Source organism: Prinia subflava, chromosome 11 (genome assembly GCF_021018805.1).
Source record: "Prinia subflava isolate CZ2003 ecotype Zambia chromosome 11, Cam_Psub_1.2, whole genome shotgun sequence".
In the NCBI taxonomy this organism is placed as follows: Eukaryota; Metazoa; Chordata; class Aves; order Passeriformes; family Cisticolidae; genus Prinia; species Prinia subflava.
In genome coordinates this window covers 4,642,641-4,662,305 of record NC_086257.1, presented here as the reverse complement: position 1 = coordinate 4,662,305, position 19,665 = coordinate 4,642,641, and the positions used below count along the sequence as shown (strand labels likewise).

At 50.5% G+C, this 19,665-nt stretch overlaps 1 protein-coding gene across 1 annotated transcript in view; it reads right to left on the bottom strand.

The window, feature by feature from the left end:
- LOC134556310 (ovotransferrin-like) overlaps window positions 1-19,665 on the bottom strand; it is a 22,100-nt gene extending 2,435 nt beyond the window's left edge. The window contains exons 1-24 of the mRNA XM_063408709.1: window positions 19,509-19,665; window positions 17,307-17,470; window positions 17,015-17,123; window positions 15,604-15,795; window positions 15,303-15,438; window positions 14,976-15,031; window positions 13,775-13,944; window positions 13,468-13,654; window positions 12,379-12,533; window positions 12,162-12,255; window positions 11,482-11,511; window positions 10,669-10,827; window positions 9,360-9,504; window positions 8,822-8,886; window positions 8,526-8,710; window positions 7,632-7,818; window positions 7,193-7,226; window positions 6,912-6,922; window positions 4,754-5,059; window positions 4,527-4,621; window positions 3,652-3,729; window positions 1,638-1,720; window positions 1,003-1,139; window positions 133-187 (exon numbers count right to left, since the gene is read on the bottom strand). Of these exons, the coding sequence (XP_063264779.1) occupies window positions 133-187; window positions 1,003-1,139; window positions 1,638-1,720; window positions 3,652-3,729; window positions 4,527-4,621; window positions 4,754-5,059; window positions 6,912-6,922; window positions 7,193-7,226; window positions 7,632-7,818; window positions 8,526-8,710; window positions 8,822-8,886; window positions 9,360-9,504; window positions 10,669-10,827; window positions 11,482-11,511; window positions 12,162-12,255; window positions 12,379-12,533; window positions 13,468-13,654; window positions 13,775-13,944; window positions 14,976-15,031; window positions 15,303-15,438; window positions 15,604-15,795; window positions 17,015-17,123; window positions 17,307-17,470; window positions 19,509-19,551 (2,876 nt within the window). The 5' untranslated portion in view covers window positions 19,552-19,665. The remainder of the gene's footprint in view (window positions 1-132; window positions 188-1,002; window positions 1,140-1,637; window positions 1,721-3,651; window positions 3,730-4,526; window positions 4,622-4,753; window positions 5,060-6,911; window positions 6,923-7,192; window positions 7,227-7,631; window positions 7,819-8,525; window positions 8,711-8,821; window positions 8,887-9,359; window positions 9,505-10,668; window positions 10,828-11,481; window positions 11,512-12,161; window positions 12,256-12,378; window positions 12,534-13,467; window positions 13,655-13,774; window positions 13,945-14,975; window positions 15,032-15,302; window positions 15,439-15,603; window positions 15,796-17,014; window positions 17,124-17,306; window positions 17,471-19,508) is intronic.

The following is a 19,665-nucleotide window of genomic DNA, read 5'->3' as shown; positions in this document are numbered from 1 at the left end:
GCCCCAGACTGAGCAGAGTGTTCCCAGCTCCACAGGGAACTCAGACACGGCTCCAGGGAGCTCACTGAGCACTGTAAGAGAGAAAGGGCAAGAGGAAAAGCTCAGAGGGATTGAGATCCCATCCATACTTACAGCTCTTTCTCCAGCTGTTGCTGGATGAGTTTTGCTGATTTTGCCATTGTGACATCTAGAGAGAAAAGAACATGCAATCAGCTCTCTGGTTGTCTGTCAGAATTCAGAACCTGGTTCCTCTCCCTACAGTAAGGCCAGTTCACACTGTGCAGCCACTGGAGTTACCAGGACAAGGACAGCTGTGCCTGCAGTAGGATGAGGGATGCTGGAGCTTTGGGATGGCAGGCATGAATGGGAACAACCCAACAGTCTGATACAAAGCAGGGAATTAATTTCTTCTTGCTGGGCAGGAGGATGCTCCAGAGGATGGGTTTGATGCAGCAGCACTCCCTCCTGTTCTGTGCTTTCCACCATGGGATGCAGAGCCATGAAGGCTCAGGCAGCTCCTGAGTTAGTGCAGGAAATAACTATAAAACCTAAATCTGATGCTGCCCCAAAACATCCAACTGCTAGAGGGACCCACACTTTCACTGCAGAATTTGTAGGGATCTGAAAATTGACTCTTTTCCTGTAGCTGGATGCTCCTGCTGCTCCAAACCAGTGAAAACATAGAACCTTGGCAGCTGAAAAACTCATTTTAACTTTGAAGCTGCAGTGTAGGGATAGTTCATTATGCTCCAGCTGATCCTATTTCCTGCTGCCTGGAGACTGGGGAACAGCTCTGCACAAAGCAAGCAGAAACAAAAAGCCACACAAAAGCCACCTGCCTTACACCCACCCCTAGAGCTGCAGCTCCCCCAAGCGGTCCTCCAAACACTCCAAAGTTTAAACCTAAATTCCAGCCTTATTTTGCTGAAATCCCAACAAGCTCAGCAGCCATGGCACAAAGCCTGGCCCTGGCAGGCGTGGCCAGCCCCAGTCCCGGGGTACCTTGCTTGTTGCAGGCGATGAGCAGCGCGGGCGCGTTCCGGAGCACGGTGCTGTCCACCAGCACCTGGTACAGGAATTCCGCCACGTCCTTCACCTCCCGCTGGAAGGCCACGCTGTCCACCACGAACACGATGGCTCTGGGGCAAGAGGGAAGCACAGGGGCTGGGCAGGAAGTTCTGCAGTCACCTTCTGCTGCAGGTATTCCAGCCTGGGCTGAGATTTCCACGGCTGGTCTCACCCAGCCCAGGCGCAGGTTCGCAGAATGTCCTGGCTGAAATAACAGCCAGCTACAGCAGGAATTCTTCCCCTGTCTGCCCCACATCCCCCAGACCTCCCTGCTGCAGTGGCTTTGCCTCCTGGTGCACTACAAGCACGGGTAAGTGGGGAATTCATGGTGTGATTTTTGGGATTGTCCTGTGCAGGGTCAGGAGCTGGACTCAATGATCCTTGTGGGTCCCTTCCTACTCAGGCTATTCTATGAAGGCAAAGCAAAAATTAATCAGCACCACCCCACAGCAGAGTTCTGACTCTCGGGGCACCACCAGCCCACCCCACAGCATTCCCAGCACAATTATTTGGTTTCTGCCTTCCCAAAGGGTCACCCTATCCTCCCCTGCTGAGCCCCCCCACGTTACCTGGCTGCGGCCTTGAACCTCTCCAGGAACTGCAGCCTCAGGCTCTCATGGCCTGGAAGGTCGATCAAGGTCACACTGGTGCTCTGGAACACAGGCAAGAAGGAATGAACAACCCCTCATCCAGGGGTTCCTGTGATCACAGACTGGGGAAAACCAGTCTGGCCCTGGATTTGTGTCCTGAAGGCACAATCCCATCTGCCCCCGACACAGAATATAAACCTACAGCCTATTCACACCCACCAAAGTCTCCCTAAATACACCAAACCGTGCTGGGAATAACACAAAAATGCCTTTTTTAACTGAAAGCTGCAAAGGTTTCCCTGCCCAGGAAAGGGAACAAGCAAAAGCAGGACCTGGGAGAGAACAAACAGCCCAGCAAGGCCACGTCACTGCTCTCAAGATAAGGCTGCAGCAGCCCCTTCCTGCCCACTGCTCTTGGCTTTCATTAAAAACCTTGGCTATGATTAAAAAAAAAGGATCAAAAAAGCAGCAATCTGCCTTGCAGCCTCACCCCTTCCAAATACCTGTCTGCTCAATTAAAGAGACACAAAAATGGGAAAAAAATTTTAAAAACCGTGCTTGTCCCTTTACCAAGTTTGTAACCTTATTATCACTGTTGTTAATAATGACTGAGAAGGTGAAGCCACAAAACCACCCTCCACTTTCACAATTCACCAGCAGTTCGAGTGCTGCCACCATTCTGCTCTCCCTGCCACGTGTGCATCCAGCACAAGAAAGAGATTTCCAGAATGAAAGAACTGGCAAAAGCTGAAAATAACCAGGTCTGTGGCAGCTCAGGACCTAAAAATAACAAAATTCTTTCTGAGACCATATAAAGTGCAGCTGGAGCCTCTGCTTAAACCTGATAAAGCTTTTTTATTTCAGGTTTTCTTGGAAGAAACAGAAATTACTGCCAAGTAAATAAACCAATGCAAGAGAACAGTGAAACCCCCAAATCTCCCTCCTGCTCCAACCCACAGGCGTGGTTTTCAGTCAGAAAGGTTTCACTATTTTAAAAGCAAAGGAAAAAGAACCTGTGGAGTCCAGCAGGATCTAACACATCCCAGTATCTCCCAACTTTCTCAGCATGGATAAATCCTGTCCTGCACTCGGACCAAACTGGGGCCTGAGCAGCACAAAAAAATCAGAGGTTTAGCACAAAGAGCGGGAAAAGGCTGCAGCCAGAGGTGAGTCAGGGCTGAGACTGTTGTCTTGGGTTATGTAACAAAAAAAAATGTGTATTCTATCTCACCTATTGAAAGCAGTTGGGGGATGGTTTTTTTCTTTATCTCTTGTAACTCCAGGGGGAGGAGGGCGGATGCCTTCTGATAACAGCCCAGCTGTTAAACCAGGTGGGGCAGGGTTTGTGATCTCTGTCACCACTGCCCACCCTCGGGGATATCTTCTGTTCATGGGCCATTGAGGCTCACCAGTGACTGACACATTCCATCATCCATTGGGAGATGCTGCACCCAGTGGGGAGGAGCCAAACATTCCCTACCCAGATAAAAACTGAGCTGTAGGAACACCAGGCAGCCTGTTTGTCACTGAATTCCTGGAGAAAGACCAGACCCATCTCTCCATCACTGGACCCTTTTCTACAGGATCATCTCTACTGCACAGAACATCTGTTACTCCAGGAGGATTTATTTGGACTGCTTCTAACACCCTGACAACAGAGTGTCAGGTTGTATTCCTGACTCTGTCAGGGTTTTCTAGGACTTCTGTTTGTTTGTTTTTCTGTACTACTGCATTTGTGTTTTTTAATATTCCTAGTAAAGAACTGTTATTCCCATATTTTAGCCTGAAAGCTCCTAATTTCAAAATCACAATAATTTGGAGGGAGGGGGTTTTACATCCTCCATTCCCAGGGGGGCTCCAGCTTTCCCTGACAGACACCTGTCTTTCCAACCCAATACTAACATTTACAGCTACCTGTGTGCAGGTGTTGGATTCCCGGGTAGCTGCTGTGCCCTGTCAGGCACTGTCACTGCAGAGCTCCCTGTGCACTCACCTTGTCCTGGCTGAGCCTGTACACGGCGGAGCTGTCGGTGATGGAGGTCTGGGTGTGGCGGTAGCGCCCCGACAGCAGCTGGGGGAACAGGCACAGCTTCAGCACACACAGCCCCAGGGGCCCACCCTCACCACCTGCAGCCTGCTCACAGACTGGAATGGTCTCACAGGAGTGATCGGAGAGCTGAGCTCAGCGTCCTGCAGGAAATCATGGCTGGGGTTGCTCTCCCTTATTAATTAAAAAATGGTCACTAGGAAAGTAAGTATATATTTATGTTGTGAATCTCTACTAAAAGGAGAAGAGGGTGTGCCTGCAACTCCTTTGGAGTTTTCCATAAGCATGGCCGTGCCCCTTTCCTTTTCAGACTTAACAGTAACAGAATATCCAGGGTTGGAAGGGACCCACCAGGATCATCAGCCCAACTCCTGGCCCTGCACGGACACTCCAACAATCCTCCCCAGTGCCCGAGAGAATTGTCCAAACACTCCTGGAGCTGTGGCAGCCTTGGGGCTGTGCCCATTCCCTGGGGAGCCTGGGCAGTGCCCCACCACCCTCTGGGGAAGAATCTTTCCCTGGTATCCAACCTAAACTTCCTTGGCACAGCTCCAGCCGTCCCCTCGGTGCTGTCCCTGGTCCCGGAGAGCAGAGACTGGAGCTGCCCCTCGGCAGGAGGTCAAGTGTCCCTAAACCTTTCACTATGACAAATCCAAACCAAAATGCAATTGCTTCGGACACTCCGTGGTAGACAAAACTCGGTCTCCATCCCTCCTTATATCTATAAACCCCACCTGTCAAGTTTCACTAAAAGATTAAAAACCGAACTAAAGGGAACTCCTTCACCTCCGTGAGGAGCCCCAGCGCCGCTCCCCGCTCACCCGCGCGAAAAGCAGCGTCTTCCCCGCGTCGCAGAGGCCCAGCAGCAGCACGGCCTTGCGGCTGCTCCTCCTGCCCTGCACGAACCGCCAGATCACTGCGGGAGAGAGGAGGATGAGGAGGGAAGGGGACACCCGAGCCCGCGGCGGGCGGCACCGCCGCCCCCTCAGCGAGCGCTGTCCGCCAGCAGGCCGCGGGGCGGGGGGAAAGGCAGGTTCCCGCAACTCACGGAAGGTGATGGCGACGGCGATTAGCGCGACGAGCACGGAGAGCACGGCGGGGCCGTGCAGCTCCCGCCGCAGCGCCTCCAGGTGCGGCTCCAGCCCGCCCGCCATGGCCCGCACACGTGGCCACAACACACTTCCGCTTCCGGCCGCGCGGCACGCCGGGAAGGGCGGAGCGCGGGGGCCGATGGGAGCTGTAGTTCTCCCTGAGGAGCTGGAGCGGGAGGGACCCGCCGGGGGAGCCTGCAGAAACATGGAATGGTTTAGGCTGGAAAGGCTCTCCGACCCCAGCGCTGCCAAGGTCACCAGTTAGCCATGTCCCGAACGGGCACATACACAGGGCTTTAAATCCCAGGCAGATGTGCCAGGGCTGGACAGCTCATTCTGGAAAGAAACTTTCCTGATGCTCAACCTGAACCCACCTTGGCACAGCTCGAGGCCGTTTCCCCTTGTCCTGTCCCTGTTCCCTGGAGCAGAGCCCGACCCCTCCAAGCTGCCCCCTCCTGTCAGGAGTTGTGCAGAGCCAGAAGGTTCCCCCTGAGCCTCCTTTTCTCCAGGCTGAGCTCCTTTCCCAGCTCCCTCAGCCACTCCTGGTGCTCCAGCCCTTCCCCAGCTCCATTCCCTTCCCTGGCTCGCTCCAGCCCCTCGATGTCTCTCTTGCTGTGAGGGCCCAGAAGTGTCCCCAGGGCTGGAGGTGCCTCAGAGGTGCCAGCACAGAGGGACAGTCACTGCCCTGGGCCTGCTGGACACACCGTGGCTGGCACAGCCCAGGGGCCATTGGCCTCCTGCCCACCTGGGCACACCTGGGCTCCTGTCCAGCCACTGTCACCAGCACCTCCAGGACCTGTCCCAGCTTTCCAGCCACTCCGCCCCACTCCCTGAGCATTCCATGGGGCTGTCCTGTCCCAGGCAGGTCTGTCTGTTTGTACCAGGCATCAGGAAGAATAGGCAGGCTGCCCACAGTGGTGCAGGGTGAGGAGTAACAGGAATACATTGAAATGATACAGGTTCCAAGAGGATATGAGAGGAATGTTCTCCTTTGGGGGCTGCCAGGAGCAGGAGAGCCTGCCCAGGGAGGTTGTGGAGTTGCCATCATTGGAGGTCAAGCCCTTAGCACCCTGGTTGATCCCTTTCCTTGAGCAGGAGATTGGACCAGAGACCCCCAGAGGTCATTTCCAGCTTGAGTGATCCTGTAGTGAGGTTCCTTTTATCCACACCTTTTACTTATGGGACAAGGGCTTACACCTGACAAGAAATGCTGATGGTGCAGCTTTTTGGGGAGAAAGTTTTCTATCTGTAGCCATACTGAGTCTGAGAAACAGCCTGTTAGAGGCACCAATTCTCTTTCTTTGCTAGTTTTGAAGAATGGATTAAAAAAACCACCTATCCAGTGTATTCATCCTATATAAACTGAGGGACTACATTTCATCTTTTCCTGTCATACTCTGCCAGGCTGGTGGACTTCTCACCACACTTACCATATGCATCTAAAAATCATCAAAATATTCATTCCCTCAAAGCCAGGAGCTTTGTGCTCTCAGCAGCTCCTCCATGCCTGCCTTGACAGCAGGATTGGGACACCCTGGATGAGCCCAGGCTGTTCCTCTGGAGCAGAGAGCTTCAGCAGCCCTTTTTGTCTCGCCTTTTTATTTTCACTGTGGCTCAGAATCAGGCAAAACAAACTACATTTTGTTATCAGGTCAGCAGTACAAAATCAGCCAGACTGCCAAAAGAACCACGTTTCTGAGCAAATCCTAGATTTTTCCAGAAAGGAAGCCTAAGCCTGGACTCCCCCCATCAATACCTGTATGTGTTCAATGAGTCCTGCCTAGTGGAAGGGACTCAGACCCAGCCAGCTGAGATCTGAGACACAGCATTTGCTGTTCACACCTCCCATTTTACTCCCATTATATTATTTTGGTTTGGAGTGGTTTCTATTCCTTCTTCATCCGTCTGCTTCCCCAACACAAACATTTTCCCTCTTCCTGTGTCCCAACCACCCAGGGGAACCCTCACCTGCCAGGGAGACAGTGGGATAATGTAGGCAAAGCAAAAGCATTTGTTAATTAGGCTCCAGAGTATATTCAGTCCATTTTGCTTTGGCAAATGGTGCAAGAAATTTTCCTCAGGGGCAGCAGTCAGTGACAACAGCCATGCTGGTACCTGTCGCTGTCCTGTGGTGAGAGATGTGAGGAAGGGATGGGCTTAAGGACCATTTGGAAAAACCTCAGGACACCTGTTTAGATTTGAGATTTTATTTTTTGCTGTTCTGGCAGCAGAGAATTGTAAAGTCTCAAAGAGCTACTTTCAGAGTGATGAGGGAGGGCAGAGAAAGCAGCGAAGGCAGAGGGCCCTCTGCGGGTCAGTGTTCGTGCTGAGGGCACGAGAGGAGTCATGGCTTGAGGTTTTCTCCCTCACTTTGAGGATCCTTCCCATCTCACTACTTGTCCTCAAGGAAGGTGCACACCTGGAGAAGATCTGGAAAGGGAAAAGACAGGGAGAAGTTCAGATCCTGTTTTTAAACACTCCTGTCCCACCAGCACACACCCAGCCATGCCAACAATGTCACGCCATGGAAAATCCACAGTGTGCCACAAAAAAAGGGCTTTAACCACAAATCCCACACTGATGTGTCTTGGGGAGTTCTCTGTGCCATTTCTCAAAGTCCCTGTATTCCAAAGGTGAGGAAAAGTCATTTATTCACATTGCTGCCAGAGCAGCAGATTTGAAGTCTGTTCTCAGTTCACTCAGGGAACTTTGAGAAAAGAATATTGGCATCCTCTTCCTTTAAAAGAATTGAATGAACAGTTCCAGAAAGAAACTGCTCATGCCTGCAAGGTAAGGACTGCAATCCAAGACTTCCTCTGGGGCTGTTCCACTTACCTGATGGATTGCAGGTGTTGAGGCTGGCAAGTGAAGCATAGTATTTCTCTCCGAGGAATTCCTTGTATGATGTTCCATCTTGGAGCTTGATCAGGCACTTTGTCCGGTCTTTAAACAGAAGATCCTTGGTTTCATATGCAAACATATTGAAATCTTTATTCCTGGTTCCTTTTGCTCCAAACAGCCTCTGAAATAAAAGCACGTAGAGGAGAGAAGTAGAAAGTTGGCCTTCTTCTTGTTCCTGGTTCTTCATCACCAGCCTGGGGAGCCCCAAGCCAGGCTCCAGAAATTTAGGATTGAACCTTCTGTCTGTATAACTAGAGGAGGGATTGCTCACTGGCAGGGACATTTTCTCCCCAATTTTAACATGTCCCTATGTGCAGAGATGCTGGCAGCAGGTCCTGTGACTTAACCATGAGTAGAAGAAAAAGACCCCAAATGCCTCTCACCAGACCCTGATGATGGAGCTGATATTAACGTTTGCAGGGAGAAAGAGAAGGTTTAGCCTAGTTCTGGTCAGCCCAGTATCAGTAGGACTGTGTGTGCGGGGAGGCTGCTGCTGGGCTGACCCTGACCCAGCTGTGGCACAGACCAGGCACCACAAAAGAGTTTCTGAAACACCCCAGCAAGAGCAGAGGCTGGAAAGGAGGTGCTAAACTCCTGTCACACAAGCGTAGTGTGACAGCAGCAACAACTGCAATCCCACTGCTACCTAAACGTGTGTTTGCTAAGGTGGCAGAGGAGAAAGAGCACTTGGGAGGGGATGGAGGAAGGGGGAGGCCAAGGGACAAGGCTGTCACCCCAAAGCAGTGAGGTAAAAGTTTCCACCTTACGTTGACTTGGGGAAAATCAGAGCAACCCGACAATATTTCTGCTGCTCTCAGCACTACAAACCTCTTGGTTCTCCAGCATCTCACGGACTTGCTGTGCCTTCTCAGGACGTGCCATCACAGCGTGGGTAGGGACTCTGGCCAGGTTGCATCTCCTGTAGTCCATGACATTTGCCCGCTGCCCATCAGTGCACAGCAACTCAAATTGGTTCATTTTCAGATCTTTGGCCCAGCTTTCTGTATTTTTGCCTTTAAAGAGAATGGGTTTGGAGATTCAGAGGTCTTGTGTAGCAGGAGAACATCAGCCTCAATACCACCTAAGCAATCATGCAGATGGGGAAGGCAACCGTGACCACATACCATCAGTGTTCTCCTCAACAGTGGTGTGCCTGATAAAGGCCACATCCCCCTGCTCAACCAGACACCTGGGAAGTAGAAAAGGAGGCCAGTGAAGTAAATGCTTGAATCCTGTCCCTTTCCCACAGATTTGTTTTAGACTTGAGTCTTATTCTGTACAATTAATCTCCAAGGACATCCAGGTCTAGGAGCCCTACCACAAAATTTTTAGATATATCTGAAACATAGTCTTTACACTCCTTATTTATGTTGAAAGAGGGGCACTTGTGCCATTCTGGGAGGGCTTGTGCCTCTCCAGGTTTGCCTGGAGGCACCAGGACATGAGTTTTACAGAACGGGGGTATTTTTCCTCCAGTTTCAGAAAGCAACAGAAAAGCATGCGGCGTATGCATAGTATGACTGAGATATAATTTCAGTGGTGTAATGGAGAAAAAGGACAGCTCAGCCAATTAGTGTCGACATGAGGCTGTACTTGAGCTGTGGCCTACCCTCTGTGGCAGCCCCAGGAGCCTGGGGCAGCCCGGGTGTCCCCAGCACGTACCGTAGAGCTCCGGTGTAGCCGTAGTACTGCTCGTGGCTGCTGGCCACGCACTTCTCCGGAGGGACCCCCCCGGAGCCCTTGCACAGCTGGCACAGCCGGGAGGTGGGAGGAGACCCGGGAGCACAGCCCTGGCTGAAGTATTCATCTGGAGGCAGGAATAGGAGAAATTCACTTTTCCTGCCCTGGGAAGTTAGGTTTTATTTTAATGACGCGTTCTCGCCCTGAGGTTGCGTTAGCGCTCACTGGGGAGATGGAAACGGGCTGGGAGAAGGAGCATGACTGAGTGGGCAGCAAATCACGTGCATCCAGCTTTGACCATGGAACTTGGGTCCTGTTATTGGTGATAAGTATTGGGATTGTTGCCCAGAGAAGCTGTGGCTGCCCCTGGATCCCTGGAAGTGTCCAAGGCCAGGTTGGACAGGGCTTAGAGCTACCTGGACTAGTAGAAGTTGTCCCTGCCCATGGCAGGGATGGAATGGGATGAGCTTTAAGGTCCATTTCCACCCAAACCATTCCATGATTCTGTGATTCTGTGATGAAGCAGGGCCTAAGGCTCAAGTGCAGTAGGCACTATCTTGACATGAAAAGAGAAATGTTTGCCCTGCAAACCATTCCCAGCTCCCAGCCCAAGGCTCCACAACCTTTATGGGTCAGCAGAGGTGCATTTGGCAGCAGTGTCAGAGCTCCTGGGGTAGAAGGGACAGTGGGAAAGGAAGGCAGGAGGATAGAGAAGCCAAGAATAAAATTTACTAACACTAATATCTTCATGTGGTTAGAGATTTCCTTTCAATATTTATATGCTTACTTTGTCTTGGTTGATAACATTGATAACATTTCCAAATTATTTTTGTTGGGCCATAACTCTCAGTGAATTCTCAGGCAGTCAGATCAGACTCTTAAAGTTTCTTGAAGATCAGCCTCTGTCCCTTATTCTCAGCCCTTCTCCTCCCTTTGAATTTCATCCTTTATCCCCACTCCACACCCTGCACAAGCACCAGGCCCATGTGAGGCAGCCCATATTCCCTTTTTGGGAATACCTCTTGGGCTGCTGCAAAAGGGAGGGGAGAGATGTGAAAAGAAAGCAAAGACCCCCAAAGTAGATGGTGTGCCATATCTTACTCTGAAGCAGACACCAAAAGCCTAAAATTTTGCTCAGTGAAACCTTAAATGACAGAGTCTTCTCCTTTTCCTCCCTCTAGGAGGGAATCTTTGAGGCACAAGAAACTTTGAAAACCTGATGAAGGATGGTAAAACACTTTTTTGTGAGCAGATTCCAAGCTCAAAGAAATGGATTCCAAACTGGACTCACCGAAGTTGCAGTTGCCTGTCCTGTTGTGGATCAGGCCCATGGGGATGTTCCAGCCAGCAGTTCTCCCCACGGCGGTGTGGCACGACTTCTTACCCTGCAGGTTGTTCCAGCTGATATCCTTGTCAGACTTCTTCACAACAGCCACAGCAAAGTAGGTTGCTTTCAGAAAATAAAATAGAGAAGAACTGAAACCTGACCCAAGGATCCCACTGTGATCCCTTAGGAGAGAGCACTGCCTTCACTTGGGAAAGGGCACCTACAAACAGCACGGAATTACTTTGTGCTTATAAATACTTGGCCAGGCAGCAACAATGGAAGGGTTTGTAGATGTGATGGATCTACTTCCACCACACTCCTGGGAAATTATTATACCTGACATTTCCCTGCCCTCCAAAACTCCAAGGTATATGAGAAGGCTGTGAGAAGGCAGGATACATGAAGATTTCATAGCCACTCCTGATTTATTATTCTCTCCTTAGCAAAGGACAAAACCCTCCCCTCCTCTCCCCCCTTTCCATTTCTAGAAAGAACAATTTCCTAATGCTGCAGCCCAGCCTCTTTCTCTGTTCACAGGCCTGCCACTGTTACGGTATGACCACACCAGTCTCTGCCAATATCAAATGACTCACCTTGATCTTATTGCAGTCCCTAATTTTCCCTCCAACTGCTAAACCTATCTCCTAAAATTCTAATATCTACACTGGACACTCTTTGGGTGGAGACTGGCCATTTATTGTCCACTGATGACTCATGTCTACTTTTCTGCTTATATCCCTCTGGACTGTTTTCTGTCCCTCTGTTGGCAGTAATTACCTGGTTCTTCTTGTGACCCGCAGTGATTTTCTGTGGGAGGGGAGAAGAAGAAGATGTTAACTTAAAGACATCTCAAATCCAAAAGAATCGAGCTCCCTAATTTCTGGAGAAACTCTCTTGTAGAAGTGACCATTTCAAGTAACACCTTGTGCATCAGCAAAACAAAGCCCAGCCTCCTGCTGCTCCTCTGAGCTAAAATAAGCAGTTTTACCAAGGCTGGTGCTAAAGGACCAGGGCATCCTAATTAAAAAACCAGAAGAGTTCCTGACTATCCATGCCTGCTCCACCAGGGCTGTTCACTTTTCATGGAAAGATAAGGCGTGCAGTGGTGAGCAGAGTTGCCTCACAGTGTGTTAGGTTGGATATCAGGAAAAGCTTCCTCCCTCAGAGGGTGGTCAGGCACTGACCTGGCTCCCCAGGGAATGGGCACGGCCCCAAGGCTGCCAGAGCTCCAGGAGCCTTTGGACAATTCTCTCAGGCACTGGCTGGGATTGTTGGAATGTCTGTGCAGGCCCATGAGTGAGACTGATGATCCTGGTGGGTCCCTTCCAACCCTGAATATTCTGTGCTTTCTGCAGGATGCAGCACTGCAGCTGCTTTGTAAGATTTCAGAATAAAACTGGCACTTTGGCACCAGCCCAGTCCCCACCACCTGGACCCTGAGACAGAGCTGTGCTTACCCTCGTAGCTCTCTGCCATCACTGGCACCAAGCCACACACGCCGGCAGTGTAGACAAAGCCTCCATCTAAGCTGATGGCATCTGCTTCACCTTTCTGCAAGAGAAAGGTGCAGAAATTAAAAGCTGTGCGTCCCCAGGACAGCACCTTCCAGAGCTCAGATGGTAAAAGAAGCACCTGAGAAGTTCACAGTGAGAAGGAAAAAAACAAAAGCTGTACCATGATCTTCGTGATGCATTCCTTGGTGTCCTCTGCCACAACGCACTCCACATCCCCGTTGCTCATCACGCTCCAGACATCACACTTCTTCTTCTCATCCCTGCCAATGGCACACCACTGGACCTTGCTGCCCCTGCGGCTGGGGGTCAGGCGATCTGCAGGGAAAACAGGGATCAGCCCTGCTCAGCCACGGCCTGGGAGTGAGGGACAAACCACAAACCACCTGTGCACACCAGCCTGCTGCTGCTGCCCAGGGCAAGGAGCTCTTGTTCATTAGGGCAAGAGTAGAAAAGGTGATTCTTGAGCTGAAGCAGGCTCAGAAATCAGATTCCAGGTCAGGAAAGTGAATTGCTGCATAACACAAGGCATAATCCAGGCAGATTTCTGTTAGCTGAAACAGCACAGCCACTAAACACTCCTGTAATAACAGCATTTTGAATTGCTGCCTGTATTATATCCCACATTTCTGCACTTCTCACAGCCCAGACAGCCATGAGACTCAGACCAGACTGAGCTCAAAAATGACAACCCAGTTATGTTTCTGTAAAACAGCACTTGAATTATCTGGTTCAGTGCTATGTGAAGTCCATTCACCCCCTTCCATAAATGCCACTTAACAGAAGTGAAGTACTTTAAATTGCACTGAATGAATTCTAAGTGGGTTTCAGAGATAATTTGTGGGGTGTTTGACTCTCTGAAAGCTACCAGAAAATGCTTGATGACTAAATGGAAATCAAGGACATTGTTTCCCTCAAGTGTCTGAACCTGGTGTCCTGAGATGTTCCTTCTTTTTACATCCCAGAAATGACTTTTCTAAGCAGCAGTATTGACCATGCTGAATAACTGGTGTAGAGTTTGTGTAGATTTTCCCTATTTGTCAGTGTCGTGATTTGGGGTTGAATACAACAAATTCCTTTGCTGATGTAAGTGAAGTTAGTGAAGGTTCTGTGATTTCACAAGAAATATTCTGCAGATGATAGTGTCTGTGTCTGAAAAGATCATGTTCCTCTTGCCTGGCTGTATTTGCCAATGCCAACTCTTCCACACAGCCCGTGCTGACATGACACTGGTGTTTGATGTCCTGCCTACCTTCCTGGAGGCTCTGGACAGCACTGTAATACTCAAAGCCCAGGTAGAGCTGAGCATCCATCAGTGACGGGATTTGCTTCAGCTGTACTGCAGAGTCTTTGAAAAGCAAGTCTTTGAGGGCTGGGTCCTTCTTGCCAGGTGGCCCAAAGAGGTGGAAGGTGCTGGTTGTGCCCACGCCATATTTTTCCTGCCAACAAAGGAAAAATAATGAGCAAATAACCACACCAAAACTCCTGGAATGCTGGAAAAAGCAAAAAAACCAGAGGGCAGGGCAGGTTAGAGGAAGGAAAGGAGAGCTTGGTGATACCTGTGCTTTGGAGAGGAAGTTCCAGATGTCATTGACCTTGCTGTCATCTCGAGCCACAACGGCGTGAGCAGGGACCCTGGCCCAGTGACAGGCCTTGTAGTTGTCCACGGGCTGGCGGGTGCCATCCAGACACAGCAGCTCGTACTCGTCCTTCTCAGCTGGGGCATTTTCTGAAGGAAGGGAGCAACCAGGAGTCATATCACCATGAAAACAGAAAGAAAGGCCAGTTTGGGAAGCTTTGTAATTAATTTATTTCTCCTGAAGCTCTGGCAGGAATTCTTTGCAGAAGACAGGCTGCAGGCACCCCCCTTACAAAATGGGCTTATGAAGGCATTTGAAGGCAATGCCTTTGGAAGACAGATCACCTCAACTTCTGCTGTAACTAACCCAACAGTACAAGGATTTATGCACAAAGGGATACAAATAGGTTTAAAAATCCCATACAGATGGATTGAGCAGGTCACGAGCTGCACATGGTCTGTGAAAGCCAGTAGGTGACTAATGTCAAGGCTGAAGACAAAACCCAGGACTGAGATCACAAGGTTACAGGAGAATTCAGGTGTGAAGGGACTTTTGAAGATCCCTGGTCAAGGCAGGGACAGAGCAGGATGTTCCAGGTAGATCTTGAAACCCTTCAAGGATGGAGAGTGCACAGCTGTCCTAGGCAGCCTGTTCCAGTACCTCACTGTCCTCAAGGGGAAAAACAATTCCCCTTGTATCCAGTCGCCAGGCTGATCAAGCCCATCCCACAGAGCACCTCCTTGCAGGACACTTATCCCTGCCCCACGACCACCTTGGTGAGCCTCCACAGAGCTCACTGCAGGTCCTGGGTGTGCCAGGCCATCCCTGGCCTCCACAGAGTTGGTGAACTCTTGCTGTGGGCTGAATTCCCTCCAAAATCCCTTCCAGAGGGAGAGGTGACCCGCTCAATTGCTCACATTACAGCTGGCTCTGAGATATGGCACCAAGCAAGTTTTCCAACTACAAAGAAGAACCTCAGAGAGGAAAAGGTGGATCCACTGTAAGCCCATTTCTCAATAACAGGGATGAGTCAGTTAACAATGTGCAAAACTTTTTTCAGGAGATGAAAGAAGCATTTGGGCCTGGAGAGGAATGAAAGCTGCATAGTGTAGACAAACTGCAGGATGTTGAGGCAGCAAGAGGTGAGACCAGAAAGAGGAGAAAGATCTTGCAGGTGTACCTTGAACAGTTGTGTGTTTCACGAAAGCCACTTCTCCTTTCCCATCTTTCAGACAGCTGCAGGTGGGAGGAACAGAAGGGAAGTTAGAAAAACTGATATTGTGACTCCCTATCTCCCATTTCAACAAATTATTTTTGGGATATATTGCAGCCATAGAGGAATGGTCTTCCCCAAAAAAGCTGTGCTGAAAAGGAAGAAACTAATGGCAGAGAAGTACTTCTGTCTCCTCAGGACATCTGATTCCAACACAGCCCTCCTTGGCATAAGAGAAACTTGCATGTGTCAAGGCTAGAATGTTTCCCCAAAGGAAAAATATCTCTCACTCACTGAAAAGCTCCAGAATATCCAGAATAAGGTCCTGTGCGGGACATTTTGGTCTTGGCATCGCCCTTGCACTGACGGTACAGTTTGGGTTCAGTGGTGGCACCGGGAACACAGCTGGCAGAGAAGAAATTGGCCACGGCTATGGACGAGAAGGAAGCAGTAATTGGTCAAAAATTCACTTTTAGGAGGACTGGGAAGGGAGAGGATCCACAAGAAATGCCAGAGGCCCCCAGAGAAGACTGGGCAACACCCCTTTCCCTGTGACACTCAGCTCCCACCACCCATCTCCCCGTGGCCAGCTCACCCTGCTCGATGGAGCCCGAGTCCTTGCCGTCCCACTCGATGTCGCCGCGGTGGGTGAGGATCCCGATGGGGATGACCCAGCCCGCAGACCGGCCCAGCCCCGTGTGGCACGAGGTCTTGCCCCGCAGCTCGTCTATGGAGAAGCCCGTTCCTTTCTTCACAACGGCCACCGCGTAGTAGCTGGTGGTGGAGCCTGCAGTGCAGGGTAAAGGAACAAAGCAATGAGAAGAGAGGACTTAGGAACATCTCAAATCCTGCTGAAGGCCCAGGTTCATGGAGCAAAGTGCTGGACTTCCAAACCATCAGTGAATTTGGTTGGACACTTGTGGTTTTCTCATTTTCTTGGGGGCGAGCTAATGCTGCCCATATTGAACTAATGCTGCACATTACAACTTACAGGAAGTGACCTGAAAATGCTATCACATTCAAGGTGCCATCGTTTTGTAAGGAGCTTCAACTAATCTTTTTGCACTGGCAAGTCTCTTCTCAAATGCCACTGCCCACTTGTGAGACTGGAACTCCATATTTAGTCTTTAGAATTTTACCCAGTCTGTCACATGCTGTATATGGATACAATGACTGAGTTTTGGGGGTGGTAGAGACATCAGCCTTTAAGGTTTAAGATCTTTTTCTTAGCTGCCACATTGGGAATGACTCGGCCACATTGCTTTGATCCTGAATAATGTGTACAAACAGGCTGAACTCCAGGGAAGAGGTCAAAAGAGATTGGGAGCTTTGGATGTGGTGGGGAAATAGCATCTGTTTGGCTCCCAGGAAAAAGATGGGAGAGATGAAGGATGGTACAATGAGTAAACAGGGATGGAGCCATGGATCTCACTCTGATCAGAAGGGATTGTTGTAGAGCCCTTTTTAAGCTTTTCTTTTTTCTTTTTTTTTCTTTTTTTTTCTTTTCTTTTTCTTTTTTTTTTTTTTTCCCTGGGGACTGCCTGCATTTCTTGCCTCAGTGATCTCAGCTGGGTGTCCCTCCCAACCACTACTAATGCTGTTGCCTCTCCAATAATTTTATTTTTTGTCTTGATGGCTGCACAGGGAATCACAGAACTTATCTGTGCCTCCCAGCTCCATGCTTTACCCACAGAGTTCAAGGGCACTGAAAGCAGAAGATCTCTGGGACCAGCATAATTTTTATGCCATGTTTCAGGAGGACCATGATTTCTGCTCATGGGATCAGAGACCTTCACTGCAGCAAATGACAAGAAATGGGGCACTGGACCCTGTGACCATGGGTGATGATTCTGAACTGCTCCCCCAGCACCTTCCCCTCTGGGAGCTGGAAACCAGGGGCAATATCTTGGACCCCCACCCAAAATATGTGGGAACTCTGCATGGAAAAGATGGCACTCTCAGGTTGTTAGCACCACTTGCCTTAAAAATATTGCATGGAAATTTACCTTCACTGTGTTCATAGACCTCAGCAGCAATGGGCTTCAGCTTGTAGGGAGCAAGGCCTGCCTCAAAAATTTGACCTCCATCCAAGCTAATGGCATCTGCTTCAGTATTCTAAACAACAAAGAGATTTCATCAATTAACAAAGAGCAGGAAAAGCGCTTCCCAGAGTCTCTCCAGGATCCTTGTGTGCAACAGGGGGATCACAGGTAACAATGAGTGACTGAAAGGAAACCCCATCTCCAGGTGTAACAGGCTGCTGAAACATCCCAGCAGAGGAATTTGCTGCCCACTCACCGAAATGGCTTTTATGCAGTCGAGGTACGATGCTTTCTGCAGGCAACTGAAAGCAAAGTTCTCCTGTTGCATGTGGTCCTTCAGGTTATTGCATTTTTTCTCTTCTGCTGAGGATATTGTGCACCACCTGATGCTTGGCTTTTGGGGAGCAGCAAAACACAGAGCTGTGGAAAGAACCAGAAGTAAATAGTCTCAGAGGGGTAGAAAGGCGTTGATTGGAGAGAAACAGCATCTCTGTGAGCACAAGGTCAATGGTTGCCTGTGAGCACAAGGTCACTGCTTCCCTGTGGTCACAGCTTTGGGTAATAGCCACATGCAGGATCTCCCAGGATCCTTTCTTGCTTTCTTTCTTGCCTGCCATGTGCACCATCAGGAACATCTGGGACAATCATTCCTGTCCCTGGACTATTGTGATTTAAGCAGCCTGGACTCACAGCAACATCCACAGGATTAGGAGAACAAATCCACACACTTCAATAGAAATCAAGCTCAAGCCTTTGCAAAAACGGAGAGGAAAGTTGGAACACTGAAGCAGTGCCTGTGCCAATAGCCCAGAGGGGGAGCAGCTCTGACCTGGCCAGGCTGTGTGCAGTGCACTGCCACTCTCACCTCCTTGGCAGCTCAATGATCTGATGTATTGAACTGTCTGTGTCTCACCTGCTCCACTGCACCCCGTGAGAGATGCCACAGCACCACCACAGTCCTTCCATGAGTCCCTGACCAGTAAAGGCAGCTGAGGGGGACCAGAACAAATCAAAAGCCCCAGGTGGATGCAGATTCAGTCCTCCTCCAGAAACCTGAACCCAGAAATGCTGGAAACCTGCAGTTCAAGGATGTGGCCAGCCTGTGCTGACACTTCACCTTCACTCTGCCCCTTCCTGGCAGGGCTGTGCAGACCAAGAGGCCACTTGCACCCCCGTCTCCCTCCAAACCATCGACGGCACATTTCATCCAAACACCTCCAGATTAACCTGTGTCATTTCCATTTTCTCTTTCATCTCAGAAATAGCCTGTCTACTTGATTTCTGAGCCTCCCAGTGGAGGTGCTGAATTTGACCATAGGGAGAATCCTTAGCCTCAATTCCTGTGGCCACCACCTCTTTTTTCATATATTTTTCAAGTTCATCATACATTTTTCAAGTCTTGGCTGCACAAAGGCATGGTCACCTTAATCTAATGCTGGCAAGCATCCTGCCTGGGGCAGAGGCTGGGTGGGGACCTCCTGGGGGAGTCAACCCAGCTGCACTGGTGACACTGGGAAGGGAATGGCAGCCTGAGTGACCCAGCCACTGTCACAGACCTTTTGGGTGACCTCTTGTCTCTTTCTGTGCCGGGGAGGAAGAGGAAGAACCATTAAAAAACATCTTTGCATGCTAATATTCAGCAGAGGTGCTGAAGGACTTCCAGAGGCACGGGGAGCACTTCCTACCAGAGGACATTAATCACCACCACACTTCATGGGGGGTCAGAAGGGACCTGCTGCCTACTCCAGGAAGGAGATCCCTCTTTCCCTGTCCTGGCATCAGTCCCCAGGCCAGGAGCAGCCACGGCTACCTGCCCATTGCCTGCCAGAGCTGTGAGCAGAGCAAGAGGAAAGAACGGCTCCAAGCAGAGCCAGCCCTGCAGCAGCACAAATTTGGCATAAAATAGGCAGGAGCCTGAGCGAAGTGCAGCTGCAGCAGCAGGATAGAGCAGAGAGGGAAGCACAGCACATCTTTCATTATTTGAGCTCTATTTTATTGTCACTGCCCTCAGGTTTAACCAAACACGTACAAGCTTGGCAGGCAGGTCTTGCAATAATTTCTTGCCCCTGGCTGAGCCCGTGCTCCTCTCCCAGCACAGCAGTTTGGCCGGAGGATGATTTTTCCCTTCACCCCGGACAGCGGGAGCGCGGAACCTGTCCCAGGCATTCTCCTCCGTGGCGGTGGGAGCGGAGCATCCTCCTCCTCACGGGCACTGTGGGGAGCTGCAACCCTCCCTGCACCCCACGGGCTGGCCAAAGCTGCCGACAGTAACTCTAAACACCGTCCTCCTTGACACATCCACGGCTGCCAAAGGGGGCACAGCTTCGTGTCCCCCCGGCTTCTCCTTAACAGGGCTGGCGAATGCCGCAGCTCCAGAACAGCCTTGCCTGGGGGAAGCCTGGGGTCCGCGGAGGTTTTGACCTCCTTCCCCCGAGGGCTGCTTGCAGCAGACACTTACCCACTATCCCGAAGGACAGCACAGCGAGGAGAGCGGGTTTCATGCTTGAGCAGGGGGTCGGGTGCCGAGGGAGGGGTGCAGCAGCCTTGGTCACAGACCGTCCCCTCCAGGTCTGTGATGGCTCTGGAACCGCTTTCCGCCCCTTTTATAGAGGAAC